The 18,058-nt window shown below is 48.3% G+C and overlaps 1 protein-coding gene across 7 annotated transcripts in view; it reads left to right on the top strand.

Annotated features, from left to right (window-relative positions):
* C2CD5 (C2 calcium dependent domain containing 5) overlaps positions 1-18,058 on the top strand; it is a 2,654,621-nt gene that overhangs the window by 487,834 nt on the left and 2,148,729 nt on the right. For all 7 annotated transcript variants that reach the window (XM_069628452.1, XM_069628454.1, XM_069628457.1 and 4 more), the window contains exon 7: positions 9,282-9,480. In XM_069628452.1, the coding sequence (XP_069484553.1) occupies positions 9,282-9,480 (199 nt within the window). The remainder of the gene's footprint in view (positions 1-9,281; positions 9,481-18,058) is intronic.

The following is an 18,058-nucleotide window of genomic DNA, read 5'->3' as shown; positions in this document are numbered from 1 at the left end:
ACCAATTGGAATCCTTAATAGACTCTACTTTGATTAAGCAAGAGATTAGCCATATCATTATCACTGGCGACTTGAACGTTGATCTGTTCGCTACAACTCCAGAGGGAGAGCCTGTCTATGGGCCAAATTAATGGAGTGTAGGGATCTGCACAACCGTCACCAGTTACCAGAACCTACTTCCCAGACCATTCCAATGTGGGAGAATAACGGCCACGCAGCCACAATCGATTACATCCATGTGTCACGCAGTTTATTGACATTTATGGAGTTGTTCAAGGTGATCAGGACCAAACACAGCGATCAGAACATGCTGACCTTTGCCTGGTTTTCTCACAAACCTGTTAAAAGCTACATGAATGTAAACTTCGGACCAAACTCCAGCGGGATCAGACTGAGACTCACTGATAAAGCGATCAATCTACTTACGCAGACCTATGTCTCTCAAAAGGCAATCGACACGCAAGCAAAACAAATCTAGACGATTACTCCACAGCTCTTTCTGTTTTTAAACCAAGAAAGGTAAAGACTCCAACGTACTCAAATTCAACTCCACATGTCTTCAACGAACAACTGGTGGAGAGAAGAAAGTTCATCAGAACACTGCGACAGAAAGCAAATAAATTGCACTCCAAAGCAAAGATGGCGGAGGCCTCAAACGCACTTAAAAGCTACCGTGCCTGGTTGAGAAACACCAAATTTCTAAGATATCAGGAAGACACAGAAGCTATGCTCCGCACTATTTGCAGGAAGAAGTCAATAAAATGTAACGCTAAAGGAGCTGATCTAGCACTACAGAATTCAGTGGGCGACCAAACATGGGGAAAAACATTTCAAGGAGCTATATATAACACCCAAGAAATCTAAGACTTCAAACGCCATCAGAAGCTCTGCTAAGTGACAGATCCCAACGGACCAAAATACGATTCTCTTAAAAATAAAGAAACTTAATGGATCTCGGGCTGCGGGCCCAGACGGCATTACTAATTTTGATTATACAAAATTAGGTGTGCCAGCAAAGAACTCTGCTGCCCAGGAACATTCTGAGCAAAAAGGGTGCAAGCATAAGCTTAAAAAGGGACACAGCGTAATTCATATACAGTAAAAACCTGCATGGCTGGTTGGTACGACCCTATGCCTGGTCGGTTTTCTCCATAGGGGATGCCAGGCCATTGGCCCGAGCGGTCCCGTCTTTTCATCACAAGGGGTCATCTGGGTTCATTGTCTCCAGGGAACCAAGGTCAATAAGGTGATTATCTACATTATAATAACAATGCTCCTCTATCGTTACATAGGGCACCTGGCATAATCATGGACTGGTACAGGAGGAGGCTTGAGGTCACTGTGACCCGCACACATTTCAATGATCCCAGTTGCGTCATCCAGATTTCAAGGCTTCCACTCTCGCTTTTGAACTATAATGTATCCCTCCCTGTACCTCGCATTACAAATCATGTTATTATAAAGTAAAGATAGGGTCACAATTCTCTAAGATCTTTTACGGTTGGCTGGTTTATGGTCGGTGGCCTGGGGTCAGCTGGTATCTCAGAATTCGGGGGTCTTGGGACTCGGACAGTTGTAGGGGCTATAACTGTCAGCGGCTTGCTCTGTGTATAGACTGGAGTGGGTTTTCTGTACGTCTGCCCTCTATATGGCAGAGCAGAGGCACAGAGCACCGCAGTCAAGGTTCCCTATTATGGTAGCAATGGATGAGCAACCAAGGAGGTGATGCAGGCTGGTTCCTAAGAACACTGCAGTTCGATTAATATTTAAAGCACCCAAAACTGATCCTATGCTTGGTGTTTAAATGTTTTAATAACCAAGCTCAAAGCTACTTGTTCGAAGGGATTTTGACCTCCGACGTATTCCACATCTTTAACAGTAATTACCACAGCTGTGCTGCTTTGGAAAACTTTTTCGGCGTTGGCGTCCTGCGTTGATGACGTCGATACGCTGTCCTTCGAGGGCCTCCGTCGATGGTCGACGTCACCGGATGTTATATCTAGGACACACGACGCCCATAGCCTCAGTTCCGTTTTTCTGCGAACGTGTTCACTTTGGAATCTCGGCACGCTAGGTTCTTCTAACTTGATTCATGATATCTTCGTCGTCTTCTACCCCGAAGTCGGGCTTCAAAAAGTGTCGGGACTGCGGTTCCAAAATGTCCATTACGGACCCGCACAACATTTGCCTCTGGTGCCTCGGTCAAAGCCACGCCATCGACGATTGTGATGACTGCCAGTCCCTGACTTCGAAGGCCTTGCGGGAGCGGAAGAAGTTGTCGGTAGGTAGGGTTTCTAAAACCCGTAAGCCGAAATCTACTGGTCTTTCGACCGTGTCAGCGTAAGTCCAGGGGTCTCGGTCTCGGAGTGGGTCCCGCCATTCCTCTGCCTCTTCGAGGCATTCAAGGAAGGGCCGTCACCGGTCGCCTTCCCCGTCGGTGGACTCCGCCAGTCGGCGGGTATCTTGTCCCACTAAACACTCGTCGCCGGCCGAATGGGATGCATTCCTCCAGCAGATGATAGGGATTTTTGAATCGCAGGGTACTGTTCCGTCCGCGAGCCACAGCTCGCACGCCTTCAGGCTCGAGCGGCCGGCGCGATCATCTGGAGCCGTCGAGGTCCCGATCGGACAAGGTTGATCGCCATAGCCGTGCAAGGTCCAGGTCCCGGTCCTCGACGCTGTTGAGACCGTCGTAGCCTGTGAAGCCTTCTAAGAAGGCATCGACGCCGTCGGCGCCATGTCCGTCGAGGGACTTTCTCTCGAGGCTCCAAGGAAGTCGTCAACGCCATCGACGCCATCGGCGCCGAGGCCGCCGAAGGACCCGCTCTAGGCTCTGGCCTCGAAGCCGTTGTTAAAGTCGTCGGCGCCTCGGTTGACGTCGACGCCAATTCCATTGGCGCCCTCAATGCCTTTTGCGGAGGATTTACCAGAGGTGCCCCGGAGGTCTGTGGAAACTCAGCGGAAGGCCCTCAGTAAGTCATTGAGGCCTGTCTTTGAGCACTTCTCTGGTCATCCCCCAGGCTTGATTTATTGCAGCCTTTGGACTACATTTCAGAGGTGGAAGAAGGGTTGGATGAGGAGGGGGTTGTGCTTCCTGAGGTTCCTGATGACCTGTTGTCTGGTCACAGCCAAATGGAAGACCTACGTCAGTCCTTACATGACGCCAGTGGTCTGGACATCTCTCCGGAGGCTGAGTTTGGCAGGCCTGAGCCTGGTACACATGCCGAGTCCTCGTACAGGCGTCTCATGTCGAAGGTGACTGAGTACTTGGGATGGTCTGCTCCACCTGTGGATTTTCTGCAGGATGGCCTGACCGATATATTGGACCAAGGTCCACCCACTGGCCTTACAAAGAAGGGTGGTGGCGGCTTGTACTGCTCCGGAGAGTCTCACAGCAGTGAATAAGTCTCTTCTGAAAAAATACCGTCCAGCCAGTGGTGACCCCTGCTACTTGTCTACGCACCCCACTCCGGAGAGTTTGGTGAAGCAGGCAGCTACGGCCCCAGCGAAGCAGGCTGCATACCGTACCATCCCTCCTGATAGGGACGACAAGCGCTTTCATGGTTGGGCGAAGAAATATTTTCCTCTGGGGCTATGGCTTTAAAGGCAGCCAACTCCGTTTGTGCCTTGGCAAGATTCACTCACACTCTGTGGAATTGTGCATCTTTGGCGGCTGAATATATTCCCAAAGGGGAGAAACGGGATGGTTTTCTAGCCCTCGTTCAAGGTGGCAAGGATGCCATGTATGAATACTTTCAGTCGGGTCTGGACGTGGCAGACTGTGTCAGCCGGTCCATGGCGGCGAGCACCGTGATGCGCAGTTTTGCGTGGTTGCGGAAGTCGGGGTTTGCTTCTGATGTACAGTCCCGGCTTCTCAACATGCCCTTTGATTGTGTCCATCTTTTTGGCAGCAAGACTGACGAGAGCCTTGAGAGGTTGCAGACCTCCAAAGCTGCAGCAAAGTCCTTGAGCGCTGCAGTACGTCAACCTGCGCCTTTTCGTCCTAGGAGACAGCAATGGAGTGGGGGTTCCTTTCGATACTACTCTTCCATTGGTAGATCGAGAGGACCAGCCAGTCAAAGGGGCCAACGTAGGAGTACCAGAGGTGGAAAACAAGGTACTCGAGGTGCCAAAGCCGCTTGGGCAGCTGCCTCCTTGCCCTCAGGGACTGGCGCAGCCGCTTCTGCTCAGTCATGAGGCCATGGGCCATGGTTCGCCGGTTGGGGGAAGGCTGGCGCAGCATCTTGTAGAATGGCGTGCCATTACTTCAGATGTGTGGGTTCTGGAGATCATAGCCCACGGCTACTGTCTTCCTTTCCAGCAGAGGCCTCACGACAGTCCACCGGGGAAGCTCTTTTTGAAGCGTCCGGATCCGCTCCTTGCGCAGAAAATCCTATCCCTGCTGGAGAGAGGCGGTATAGAACTGGGGCCTGTAGCGGAGAGGAACAAGGGATGGTATTCCCCATATTTTTTTAACCTGAAAAAAGATGGAGGATTGAAACCCATCATGGACTTGCATGGTTTGAACAAGCTCCTCAGGAAGGACAAATTCAAGATGGTTACTCTTTCTCATGTCCTCTAGGCCCTTCAACTTCAGGATTGGTTGGTGTCTCTCGACCTCAAGGATGCTTACTTTCATGTGCCGATTCATCCCAAGGGCAGGAAGTACCTGAGGTTTGCGGTTGGCGACTTGCATTTTCAGTTTCGGGTCCTGCCATTCGGATTGACCTCCGCCCGAGGGTCTTCACCAAGTTGATGGTGGTGGTGGCAGCGCATCTCAGGAAAGGGGGGGATTCACGTCTACCCCTATCTGGACGATTGGTTGATCAGGGCGTGCTCTCCCAGGCAAGTCTTGGATCATCTGTATGTCACCTGCCACTCCCTTCACAAGCTGGGCTTCTCCCACAACTTAAAGAAGTCATATGTGACACCTACCCAGCTGCTCCAGTACATTGGAGCAGTGCTCGACACATCCCTGGGGCAGTGTTCGCCTCCCCAGGTGAGGGCTCATCACATTCTGCAGATGGTGGGCAAGTTTCAACGGGCCCAGAGTCTCCCGGCGTTCGAGTTCTTGAGATTGCTCGGCCTCATGGCATCCTGCATTTTACTGGTGCCAGAGGCCAGGCTACGGATGAGATCTCTGCAGTGGGTGCTCAAGATGCAGTGGTCACAGTTCTCCGGCAGGATGTCGGATCCCGTTCAGATTCCGCCCTTGGTCGCCAAGGACCTTCTGTGGTGGGCCGTCGAAGGAAATCTGTTGAAAGGTGGCTCCGTTTTGGCAACCGCAGCCAGAGGTGACGATCGTGACGGACGCATCCCTCACGGGGTGGGGAGCTCATGCCAACGAGTTGACGGCCAGCGGCCGTTGGTCTCCGTCGGAGTCCATACTCCACGTCAATCTGTTAAAGCTGTGGGCTGTCAGGCTAGCCCTGAAGGCTTTTCTGCCATCTGTGCGGTGGAAGAATGTTCTGATTATGACGGACAATACAGTGGCCATGCACTACCTCAACAAAAAGGGGGGGCAGGGTCACTCCCGTTGTGCAGGGAGGCGATGCAGCTCTGGTTCTGGGCCATTCAGCAGGAAATTTCGATCTCGGTAGTTCATCTGACCGGAGACGAAAACGTGGCGGCGGACTCTCTGAGCAGGCAGAGCACAGTATCTCACGAGTGGGAGCTGGCTCAGAAAGTTCTGTTGGAGATCTTCGCCCTTTGGGGAACCCTGCAAGTGGACCTCTTCGCCACCAGTGTCAACCGGAAGTGCGAAAGATTCTGCTTACAGGAATTTCCTCCAAGAGGAGCCTTAGGGGACGCATTTGTAGTGTAGTGGTCCTTCCCACTGCTGTATGCATTTTCTCCAGTCCCTGTCATTCCGCAGGTGTTGCGAAGGTTACGGAAGTTTGGTTCCCGGATAATCCTCATTGCTCCGGCATGGGCCAGGTGAGCGTGGTACCCGGACCTTCTCGACATGTCCATCTGCCCTCCACGCCGTCTTCCCTACCGTGACAATCTTCTCTCACGGGAGGGGGGTCGGGTTCTCCATCCAGAGGTCAAGTCCCTCAGCCTTCATGCTTGATATCTGAAAGGTTGAGATATAAGGATTGGGACCTCCCCGAAGACGTGATGGAGGTGTTGCTTTCAGCCAGAAGGCCTGCAACGAAATCTCTGTACCGTTGCCGTTGGAGAAAGTTCTGCGACTGGTGCAGAGTACAGAATGTGGATCCTTTCCATTGTTCCATTTCTTTGGTTTTGTCTTTTTTGCTTTCTTTAGCCCACAACGGCCTGCAAGTGGGTACCATTAAAGGTTACCTAGCGGCGCTTTCCATATTTAAGCGCTCGTCTGAGGAATGTTCTTATTTTAAAATCCCTTTGATATCTCAGTTTCTAAAAGGGCTAACTAATGTGTTTCCAACGTCCCCTTTCCAGGTGCCGGGATGGGATTTGAATCTGGTTTTAAAGTTCCTAATGAGAGCTCCATTTATGCCCTTACATTCTTGTCTGATGTGACTATTGTCCTTTTAAAACTGTATTTTAGTTGCGGTTACTTCTGCTCGCAGAGTGAGTGAGTTGCAGGCACTTTCCGCCAAACCACCCTTCACTGTGTTCCATAAGGACAGGGTTGTCCTTAGGGTGTGGCCTTCCTTTCTTCCGAAGATTGTGTCGCAATTCCATCTGAGCCAGAAGGTAATTCTTCCGGCATTCTATCCTCCTCCGCATCCTGGTAAGGAAGAGGAGAGGCTCCCTAGGTTGGACCCTAGGAGAACTTTGAGTTTTTGTCTCTCACTTATGTCCCGGGTCAGAGTGGACGATCAGCTCTTTATTGGTTATGCTGGAAGGCGTTTAGGTCAGGCTGTTTCCAAGCAGTCCTCATCTAGATGGATCATTTTGATGATCTCTGAGTGTTAACGTTTGGCGGCAAAGGACCCTCCAGTAGGCTTACAGGCTCATTCTACTATGGGTATGGCTGCCTCCACTGCACTACAGAGGGGTGTTCCAATTCGCAATATTTGCGAAGCAGCCACATGGGCCTCTGTCCATACTTTTGTGAAACATTATAACATTATTCCTTGGACTCTATCCATGGGCAGGATTTGGCCTTTGGTAAGGCAGTCCTCTATTCTGCAATTTGATTGGGCATTCTAAATTGATGCATTTGTAAATTCTTTTCCCACCTCCATACGTTGGTACTGCTTTGGGAGTCTGTCAAAGATGTGGAATACGTCGGAGGACACAATCCCTTCAAAGAACAAGTTACTTATCTTACCTGGTAACGTTATTTCGATGGGATGTTCCTCCGACGTATTCCACATCGTACCCTCCCTATCTGCCCCGCTACAGAATTTCTTATGCGATTGCAGCTTACGTTTCCGCAAGGCTTTCTGTAGTCATATTGGCAGAAGATTGGTGCCACACATTCTGGGCAAAAAAACTACAACTGAGGCTACGGGCGTTGTGCATCCTAGATATAACATCCGGTGACGTCGACCGTCGACGGAGGCTCTCGAGGGACAGCGTATCGACGTCATCAACGCAGGACGCCTACGCCGAAAAAGTTTTCCGAAGCAGCACAGCTGTGTTAATTACTGTCAAAGATGTGGAATACGTCGGAGGAACATCCCATCGAAAGAACGTTACCAGGTAAGATAAGTAACTTGTTCTTTAGCAGGATGGGGTACTTTAAGCCTAAGTGCCTCTTACAATCCTTGACAAGCACTTATTAGTGATTCCACCAGTAGATTTGTCTATAAGGGTGACAGACGTTTTTCAGTGTATGGGCTCAGGTTGTGGAACTTACTGCCTTTGGACATTCGGAGCATCACGTCATTTGATATATTCAGGAAGGCATTAAAGACACAGGCTGAGGACTGCCCTTCCCTTCTAGCTTATGAGTTTACTGGTAATAACTTAGTGACATCCGCGCTTGGATGGAGTTAATTCTGCTAGAAGCGTGTTACAAAATTCCTCAAATTCAAATGATCAGGGTAAGGGCAGTGAGAGATACTATCTTGGAAAGGTAGGAGAGAGATCTTGTTGGCGAGTGGAAGGAGACAGGGCGACATGGGAGATGTTGTTGAATAGAGGAAAGGGGACAATTTCTGGAGAAGAGACTCCTAGGAGCAGAAGAGAATTGTTGTGAGGCGGTGGCAGAGGGAGAAGACTGGACTTTTGGTAAGTGTTATGGAGTGAAAGAGACTGCATCAACAGGGTGGAAAAGATTGCAGGTCTAAAGAGTGGCATAGAGCTGGAACATCATAGGCATAGGACGGAAACCCTGGTAGCCAGAATGAGTGGGGATGTTTCAGTGGGCCACATTGGTCGGGAAGAAAGTGTAGAGGCGGGAGAAGGAAGTGGATGACAGTAGGGCCACGCTTCTCCACTGAACTCCACATTGACACGTGGAAGCAAGCTGAAAATGTTGCAACGTTGGGTTCAACCTTTCAAGACTTTGCCAGCCCGCATGGAATGAAATCCAAGGAAAACCACTTGTAGGCAGGGAAACGGTAGACCTTGGAGACCATGGCCTGCTCGAGAACTGTGGGTACGCAACGCTGAAAAGCCCCCAATTTTTACAGAGGTCCAACGGTCAGATACCCCTTCTTTCAATGACCCTGAAATGGGGAGACACCAATCTTCAAGGAATATTTCACAGACACTTTTTTTTTTTATTTGGCACACCAGAAAGACCAGCCACCTGACTTTTGTATTTGTTTTGCTTTGGGAAATCCAACACCTCATTACTTTCTGCCTTTGGAGCAAGAGTGTAAATCCCCCGTTTTCTGTTGTCCCCTTTATTTAGACTCACTGGCTCATCCCTCACATTATACCCGGACACGTGGGACCATCATTCAGACACCTTTTCAATTGTGTTTTGCCATCATTCTGACATATTATTTGAAGAGTTTTACTAGCATCTAACACCTTATTTGTTTTTTTTTACTCCTGTGTAATAAAACTCTTAAAATATACCAATTGTGTCTGAGACTCCGTTCTAGGAACGTGGTGACACACAGGCGTTCTACATGCCTGGCATAACTCATTTTCTCTCGTCTTTCTCCTCCTTTTATAATTGCATGCACATTACTGTCTTGTCTACTATTTAAACACCCTTATTTTGAATACCCTATTTGTAAATGTGGTGATACGTTTTTCTATTTTCTGCATGACAAAGGCAGCCAAGGTATCCAGTGAAATCATATCTGTTGTACTAAGAAAAATATTATTTAATACTATGTCAAAGTTGTCCTCAGCAATTGAATTTTGATGACCATTGCCGTTTGTTTTAGGTGAATTACAGAGGAAGATAGGCGTAAAGGTTCTTGAAATGAGAGGAAATGCAGTGGTTGGTTATCTACAGTGTTTTGACTTGGAAGGAGAATCTGGGTTGGTGGTACGAGCAATAGGGACAGCATGCACCCTGGACAAATTAAGCAGCACATCTGCATTTGCACCTGTCTCTAACTCTCCATCAAAAGATATGAAAGAGTAAGTATTTCCAAACATGTTAATATGCCTTGATCTTTTTACCCTCCCTTTTTTGTACATACCCAGTTACCTTTATGCATGTTCAATAAGGTTTTATTTGCAGAATAACATTTTTCCTAAGAAGCTTGCACATTTCATTGTATTCAACTTTCTGGTTTAAAGTATTAACTTTTAACATTTAGTTAAATCACGTTTCAGTGATGATGTTTACTGCATAGAACCAGCATGGTCTTTGGCTAATGTATGTTGGATGAAATCTGTGGTGTCTAGAAATGTTTTGGCAGTAACCTTTGCTTCATTGGTATTCAAGGCACACTGGGTATGATACCAGAAGGCAAAGTGCACGTGCTATAAGAACAGCCTTGTTTGGACCCCTTACAGCAGTCTTGCTTTGGACCAAACCGACCTGTTGCCTTTTTTCAAATTCAAGCCCCTCACGTTTTTGAGGTAGTTTCCCCTCATGAATAGTTGCTATTGGGTGACCTTGAGCACTCGAAGATTTTACAATGGCACTACCAAATGGGTTATTTAGAATGAGGGTGTCAGTTACTTGGATGTTTCCCTCGTGCTTTGTATTTTGTATGCTTTTTTCATTATTCAATATGAGATTCTGCCCAGTGATGATGAAGTCATTGAAATGCCTCAAACCTTTGCAATCTACAACCTCATTTTGAAATTTCATTGTGGATACAATTTGCTCCTACTTTTAAAGGGCCCTATTCATCATGCATGTATTGGCATTGCAAGTTGACATTTAGAGCAGCAGTATGCATGTTTTTTATATATGAAAATACCATACCCATTATTTGTGGATTGCTCATTCTTGAAAAAACGTATCTTGTTTCAACCTTTCATTCTGTATTCTGCTAGCGAATGGTGATATAGTAAATTCCTTAGATTCTATTCTTTGCCATTCTTCATTTTTTTTACACTCCATTTGGCTGGGTAGTACTTTTTAAAAGGGCCAAACATGTTGCCTTTTGGTCAAAAGACGGCGTTGAGCATTCTCAGTTGGGGTTATAATGAGGGGATTTATTTTGAAATATGAGTGGTTGGGTATTCATCGGATTGGTGTTTGTTGATGGGAGTGGGCAGAAAGAGGCTGTCTAGTCACGTGGCTTTGAGAAAGGGGGGGTAGTGCCTTATACGAGAAAGTTAGGTTTGTTCCGTTAGTGTCTGGCTGAAAGTCTAAGAACTCTTTCAAGAGGACACTTCAGGGCTCTCTAAAAATCAATCGGGGCTAAATATGGCTGTTAAACAAGGCTGCATGGCTTTTCCAGAGAGGTAACTATGCTGTATGATGGTATTCCTCTTAACTTCTTTGACATTGACAGACTTAGATGGGCTTGCTTGATCTAAGATTTGATTTGGGATGGAATTGGGATCCATTTTCGATAAATATTTTTGCCCATGTACAGAATAACATGATTCAGTGTTCCACTGGAAGCCTTTAAAGTTCTGTGAAAAGTTTGAGACCTGTCTATACTTTTTGATTCAATCAGTACCTGGCCCCTTACTTTCTGCATGCTTTGAGCTCCTTTGTTTCCCTTTTTTGAGGCTTTTATGTAGAGCCTGAAGTGTGCTGTATTCGTTACCTGTTAAGTGCTTCATCTTTTAATTTAAGTTCTACATGATTTATTAAATCGTTTGCACCGGTTTCTCTTAGAAATCAGGAAAGACTCATTTAAGCCTCAACATTATGGAGATAATGTTATCATTTAACAGTATTAGATTTTGTCTCTCCCAAGCGATTTTTCATAGTATTTGCAAAACATTCCAAGATTTCGCTTCTATTTGAGTTTGTCTCCAGGGATTTTTCACACAGATTTGCATTTTTGCAGCAGCACGCAATTATGTGTTATCTTGCCTGTGATCATTTTTTGGAATACAATCATATGAACAATATGTAGAAGTTGTGTACCTTGTTGATTGCCAAGAACTCGACAAGCCAGCCCTCGCAGACTCTCTCTGTAGAGCAGAGATTGTTCAGTTCAGCTTTATTTCAATATATATTATATCATAAAAGCAATATGAATTATACAAATCACAATTTCAACAACTGAAATTAAATCAGGGATAAATCAAAGGATAAAAGCCAGCCTATCATAAAACAATCATGCACCATGTCGGACAGTCAACGCTCAACTACACATATTCATAATAGTTAGTACCTCCTCCAGCCTCCCCCTGAACTATGGCGTCCCTCAGGGTTCTGTGCTGGGACCCTTTCTTTTCTCTCTCTATGCCTCCCTTCTCTCCCCAGTCATTTCTTCTTTCGGCATTTCCCACCACTTCTATGCTGATGACACCCAACTCTTTCTTTCCTTCTCCTCCTTCACATCTGACCTCCACCTCACTCTTTCTTCCTGCCTCACGGCCATAAAAGATTGGATGTCATCCCACTTCCTTTCCCTCAACACTGACAAGACTGATGTCTGTTTGTTTTATTATTTATATTGCGCACCAGAAACGGGGGTATACGAGCGCGAAGGCATAAAGAGGGTTGTTCAGCTTACATTGCAGGTTACAGATTAAACTTAGGGGTACAGCTACGGTTACAATGCTGTAGATATGTATTGTCAAAGAATCACAGATGTATATACAGTAAGTTTACAAGAATGCAGGTATGACATGGAATATATATATTTGAGGCTTGTGGAATCTGCTTAGATCACATGCTGTGCATAGGCCGACATCTAGTGGAAGCTGTGGAGTATTACAGTTTGTTTTTCGAAACTCGAAAATTGGGCGTCAACACAGGGCGTGCCAGTAATACTATCCCTAGTGTGACGTCCACTGTACCCATGATCCCTCACGCGTCTAGGACCCTCAGATTGTTTTTTTCCGCCATGCTGGTCGGAAGCACTGAGCGGAGTTCCCTGACTTAGTCAGATTTTGCTAATATTGTCATATATTTCCCCGTTTATTCCACCTCTAGGTCGAGTCTCCGAACATCGACACTCGATGCCGGATCGGAGAAAATTCAACCGTCGGACTACAGCGACGGATTTGGGCCTCGGAAGGCCTCTGGCCTCGGCCCGGGCCTCGGAAGTCCTCTGGACTCGGCCCTGCAAGTAGGGAGAGTGGGGGGTGGCACATATCCTACACTCTGTTTAATATAGGTACATTACTTATATTCCTACACTCCCAGCCCGCTGCCATAGGGTGCGTATGGAGGGTATTCCCTTTCAATTTTGCCCCAAGTGCAACCGCAAGTATCCTTGGGTTGATAGACACGCCACGTGTAACCTCTGCTTGCTGAGGGACCACCCCGAGGCGAATTACAGAGCGTGCAGTCGGTTTAAACCAAAGACCCTTAAGGACCGTTCGACAAAGCGTTGGGCCCACCACGCCAGGCGACCATGGCCGCGGAGGGTGCCTTCAGCGATGGCAGCGACGCCTTACTTTCGGACGGCGAGGGCAATGTGGCGTCGATGGACAGCCAAGCGCAAGTCCCCGACATCGGAAGGTTGTCCGGCAGGGCAGCTATGGGGAAGACCCCCGGCGACACGAGCGCTACCCACACCACTTCCAGCAAACAGAAGTCCAACCGAGACTCGACGCGCACGTCGAGTTCTCGGCAAGAGGCACGTAGAGAACGGTCCACTGAGTCGGTGTCCTCTGGGCGTTCGCGTTCGAGATCACCTCATGACACCAAGCAACCCGCCACTGTTGCTAAAAGTGCCTCGCTACCCTTAGTGACTGAGGTTCGGTCGTCGGAGGACGACGCCGACCTCTACCCCCAAGCCGCACTCCAGGAGTCGGCGTCTGCAGGCAGCAGCAAGGCTGCTACCGAATCCCTTACACTCTCCAGAGACAGGGACTCTACCCCCGAATTTCGACGCCAGTCATCGAAAAGCTCTGATAGGGCCCAAAAGTCGGGGAAGCATTCTTCCACCCACGGGGAGGGGGGAAAACAACGAAGTAAGCAGTCCCAGCCTACTTCCTCTCCTAAACTACATTCTACTCCACCTAAACAGACGGACAAGTCTCAGACCCCTGTCGTTAAGGCCCCTGTTCAGGCCAGTAGGTCTAGCCAGGACAAATCTCAATCTGTTTTCCTTAAGACCCCTGTTCAAACCAGTAGGTCTAGTCAGGATAAAACAGAGGAAACACTCCAGGAAAGATTTATTCCCAGTTCAAAGGAATGGTCCAGTGAGGACATAGACAGAGTAATGTCAAGGATGTCATCATTGGCAGATTTCTATGCCAAGAACCCGGAACACTTTCTCTCTTATACACCAGAAGGGTCAACTCCCTCAGGTTCAAAGGATCCAATACCCCCAAGTAGGAAGTCCCGGGGTGAAGCACCAACTCTAGCTTCAGACCCCTTCTATATACAGCCCTATTCTCAAAACCAGGAAGATCCATCCTTTGTTGAGGATCCAGACGTGGGCATGTTCGAAGAACAAACTGGGACAGCCTATTACGGGGATGATGAGGACCAAGAGGAGGACGAGGAGGAGGAAGAGGACGACCCAGATACATACAGGATAGATTCCCCAGTAGAGAAAGAGCAAGCGGTTACCGACTCCCCGGTCGACAACCAACCTCTCCTGAATGAGGTCCTGTCCAGAGCGGCACAGCACTTCCACATTGACACCCAAGGTGCTCAGGAAGAGAGGGACTTTGCAGAGGAACTGGTGGGAGAGAGGAGACCTGTTGCTCAGGCCATCCCTATCCTTAAGTCAATACAAAGGAGGATGGACCCTTCCCTTGTTGACCCCAATCTCACTAGGGCAGTAAACCCCAGAATTGAAAAGCTTTTCAGGGCAGCCCAATCTGACCCACTATACATAAGGGGACATCTCAAACCAGACTCCCTGGTTGTTACAAACACCCGTAAGAGGGCGGGAACACCCTTGTCATCGTCCGCAACTCCCCCCGACAAGGAGAGCAAGAAGATTTATGGCTTGGGCAGGAAAGTAGCCTCCACTTCCGCCTACCAGGCAAGGATTGCAAACTCCACCACCCTGCTGGCTAGTTACAACTGCCATCAATGGGAAGAAGTCATGGCTCTCATAGACTCTGCCCCAGAACCCTTAACAAGCCAATTGGCACAAGTTTTGGCCGAGGGGAGAGCACTATCAGGTTGCATTTTAAAATCAACCTTTGATGCCGCGGATAACGCCAGCAGATTAATTGCTGAAAGCACGGTCATCAAGAGGCATGCTTGGCTACGGCAGTCTGGTTTCAAGGCCGAGACCCAAGCATCATTGATAGATAAGCCGGTGGAGCCGGATCTATTGTTTGGAAAGGCGGTCGAGGACGCAATAAAGAATGCCAAGGACGAGTACGAGACACTCAAGTCCCTAGGGCAACTAACCAACAAACCCCCTAACCAGAGAGGGAATGGCAATTTTCGTCGGCCTCGCGGACAAAACTCCCAAAGAGGCTCTAACTATTCCCAAGGCCAGGGTACTACATGGAACACTAGCCAGCAGTCTACCCAGAATTATGGCAGGGGTAACAAAAGAGGTCGTGGTAGGGGTAGAGGTAGTCCCAATAAAGGAGGGGGCACGCCTCCATCAAAACAGTGACGCTCCGTTCAGGGTCCTTTCTCACGCATCCCCAGTAGGGGGGCGCCTTTCCATCTTCAGCCAAGCTTGGGAAGGGATCACATCAGACAGATGGGTGCTGTCCACAGTGTCCGCAGGATACTCCATAGAACTCCTAGAGCGTCCCCGAAACCACCCTCCACGACAAAGAATACACTCCTTAGACCACCAGAAGATCCTACTCGAAGAGATCAAAATTCTTTTCGCAAAGGACGCGATAGAACTCGTCCCGGGACACCAGGTAAACAAGGGTATTTATTCAACTTACTTCCTTGTGCCAAAAAAAGATTTGACAATGCGCCCAGTATTGGACTTACGGCCTGCAAACAAGTATGTCAAGCCCCAAAAATTTCGCATGACTACTCTCCAAGAGGTAATTCCCCTCCTAAAAAAGGGGGATTACATGGCAACATTGGATATGAAAGATGCCTATTTTCATATTTCCATGTTCCCAGCGCACAGAAAATATCTGCATCAGAGTGGACAGTCAGCACTACCAGTTCAAGGTACTGCCCTTCGGGATAGCCTCGGCTCCAAGGGTATTCACCAAGGTACTGGCGGTGGCGGCGGCACACCTACGCAGGGAGGCAATCCCAGTGTACCCTTATTTGGACGACTGGCTCATCACGGGGGAGACCCCAGTAATTTGCAGGACAAACATTCAAAGAACTATCGACCTCCTCTTCGAATTGGGCTTCTCCATAAACAAGAAAAAATCAAGTCTGGTGCCCAGCACCTCCAAGCAGTTCCTAGGAGCTGTTCTAAATACTCAAGAGGGGTTGGCTTTTCCTTCAGAGGAAAGAATTCGGAATATACTACTGCAAATTCCGCAATATCAAACCGGTCGCCAGATAACAGTACGCAAAGCAATGCGTTTGCTGGGCATGATGGCGTCATGTATTTACCTGGTCCCCCACGCGCGCCTGCGCATGCGTCCCATGCAAGAATGGTTGGCGAAACTGTGGTCTCAGGCAAGTGGTCAGTGGGACGATCTAGTGGTCGTTTCGCCAACACTTGTACAAAGCCTCCACTGGTGGACAAGAGACAATCTATCCAAGGGGAAACCCTTTTACAATCCCGAGATACAGGCGGTAGTCACGACGGATGCATGCCTGACAGGATGGGGAGCTCACCATCTCCACCACACACCTCAGGGTCTCTGGTCTCACACAGTGGCCAAGAATCACATCAACCTGCTAGAGCTTCTGGCAGTTTTCAGAGCACTTCAAGCGTTCGAGCCCCACCTATTGAACCTGTCGGTACAGATCCGGACGGACAGCACGACAGCCATGTTCTACCTGAACAAGCAAGGAGGGACTTGTTCGCCAAATCTGTCCAGACTTGCCCAGAAAATTTGGATATGGGCACTCAGACGGAACATCTTTCTGTCATCTCAACATGTTCCAGGGGATCTCAATTCTCTAGCGGACGCTTTGAGCAGAGATCCCCTTCTGGAGGAACACGAATGGTGTCTACACAGAGATATCGTAGAAGATCTCTTCTCTCAGTGTTGTTTCCCCACTACAGACCTATTCGCCACAAGCGAAAACAGACAGTGCCCAGGATTCGCATCCAGGTTTCCCCAACCAGACTCCCTGGGGAACGCCCTGTGGATGAACTGGTCAGGTATGTTTGCGTACGCTTTTCCACCAACTCCTCATCAGGAAGGTGGTGAACAAGATGAAAAGAGAGTCAATGACGAAATGGAAGAGATTCGTTATCTGGTGCCAGTATAAACAAATCAACCCAGTTGATTGCACTCCTTCCACAATCGTGACATACATGCTCCACCTGCTGGACGCAGGGTTGGTTTTCAACTCACTAAAGGTACACCTGGCAGCACTGTCAGCGTACACCACCTCACATAGCGAGGTGTTGTGGTGGAAGGTACCCGTGGTTAAAGCCTTCATGGAGGGAGTAAAGAGACTTCATCCTCCTATATCTAACCCACCACCAGGATGGGACCTGAACGTGGTGCTATCTAAACTCATGGGCCCCCCATTCGAGCCCATGCATAAGACAAGTCTCAAACACCTGACCTATAAGACTGCCTTCTTAGTAGCCATTACATCCATAAGAAGGGTCATTGAAATTCAGGCTCTGTCAGTGCAGGATCCTTTCTTTACTATTCATAAGGATAAGCTGGTTTTACGGACACACCCTAGGTTCTCGCCTAAGTTTATTTCCAAATTCCATGTAAACTAGTCCATCGAGCTTCCGGCTTTCTTCCAAAACCCACAAAGCTCGGCTGAGGTTAAACTACACACCCTAGATGTGCGTAGGGCGGTCCTTTACTACGTAAACAAGACCAGACCGCTTAGGAAAACAGATCAACTGTTTGTCTCCGTAGCCACAGGCAAAGAGGGAGATTGCGTCTCTAAGGGTGCCATCTCCAAGTGGATTGTCAACTGTATCCAGTTGTGTTACTCTCTTTCTGACAAAACTTTGCCTTTTACGCCCAGAGCCCACTCGACAAGAGGCATTGGGGCCACTCTGGCTTTCATTGCAAATGTTCCCCTTGACACCATTTGCAAAGCAGCTACTTGGAGCTCTATTCACACTTTTACTCAGCACTACTGCATTGACACCCATTCCAAGACAGATACTCAAGTGGGACAAGCTGTTCTAAGACATTTATTTGCTCATGACCCTTCTCAAATCCCACCTCCTTCTAACACTGCTCGCTAATCTATGCACAGCATGTAATCTAAGCAGATTCCACAAGCCTCAGAAGGGATACATTACTCACCGTAATCGTATTTCTGATGCTTGTATCTGCTTAGATTCACATGCGACCCACCCTTCCTCCCCTCTGAGAGAAGGCGCATGGATGCTTGTAGTCTTATCTTATCTAAATTCTATCTGCTTGGATCATCTGTACTCACGCTACTCCTCATGCTACCTCATGTCAGAAAAAATACAATCTGAGGGTCCTAAACGCGTGAGGGATCATGGGTACAGTGGACGTCACACTAGGGATAGTATTACTGGCACGCCCTGTGTCGACGCCCAATTTTTTC

Source organism: Ambystoma mexicanum, chromosome 12, assembly GCF_040938575.1.
Source record: "Ambystoma mexicanum isolate Mex_15411 chromosome 12, UKY_AmexF1_1, whole genome shotgun sequence".
NCBI lineage: Eukaryota > Metazoa > Chordata > Amphibia > Caudata > Ambystomatidae > Ambystoma > Ambystoma mexicanum.
This window is presented reverse-complemented; position numbering and strand designations above follow the sequence as displayed.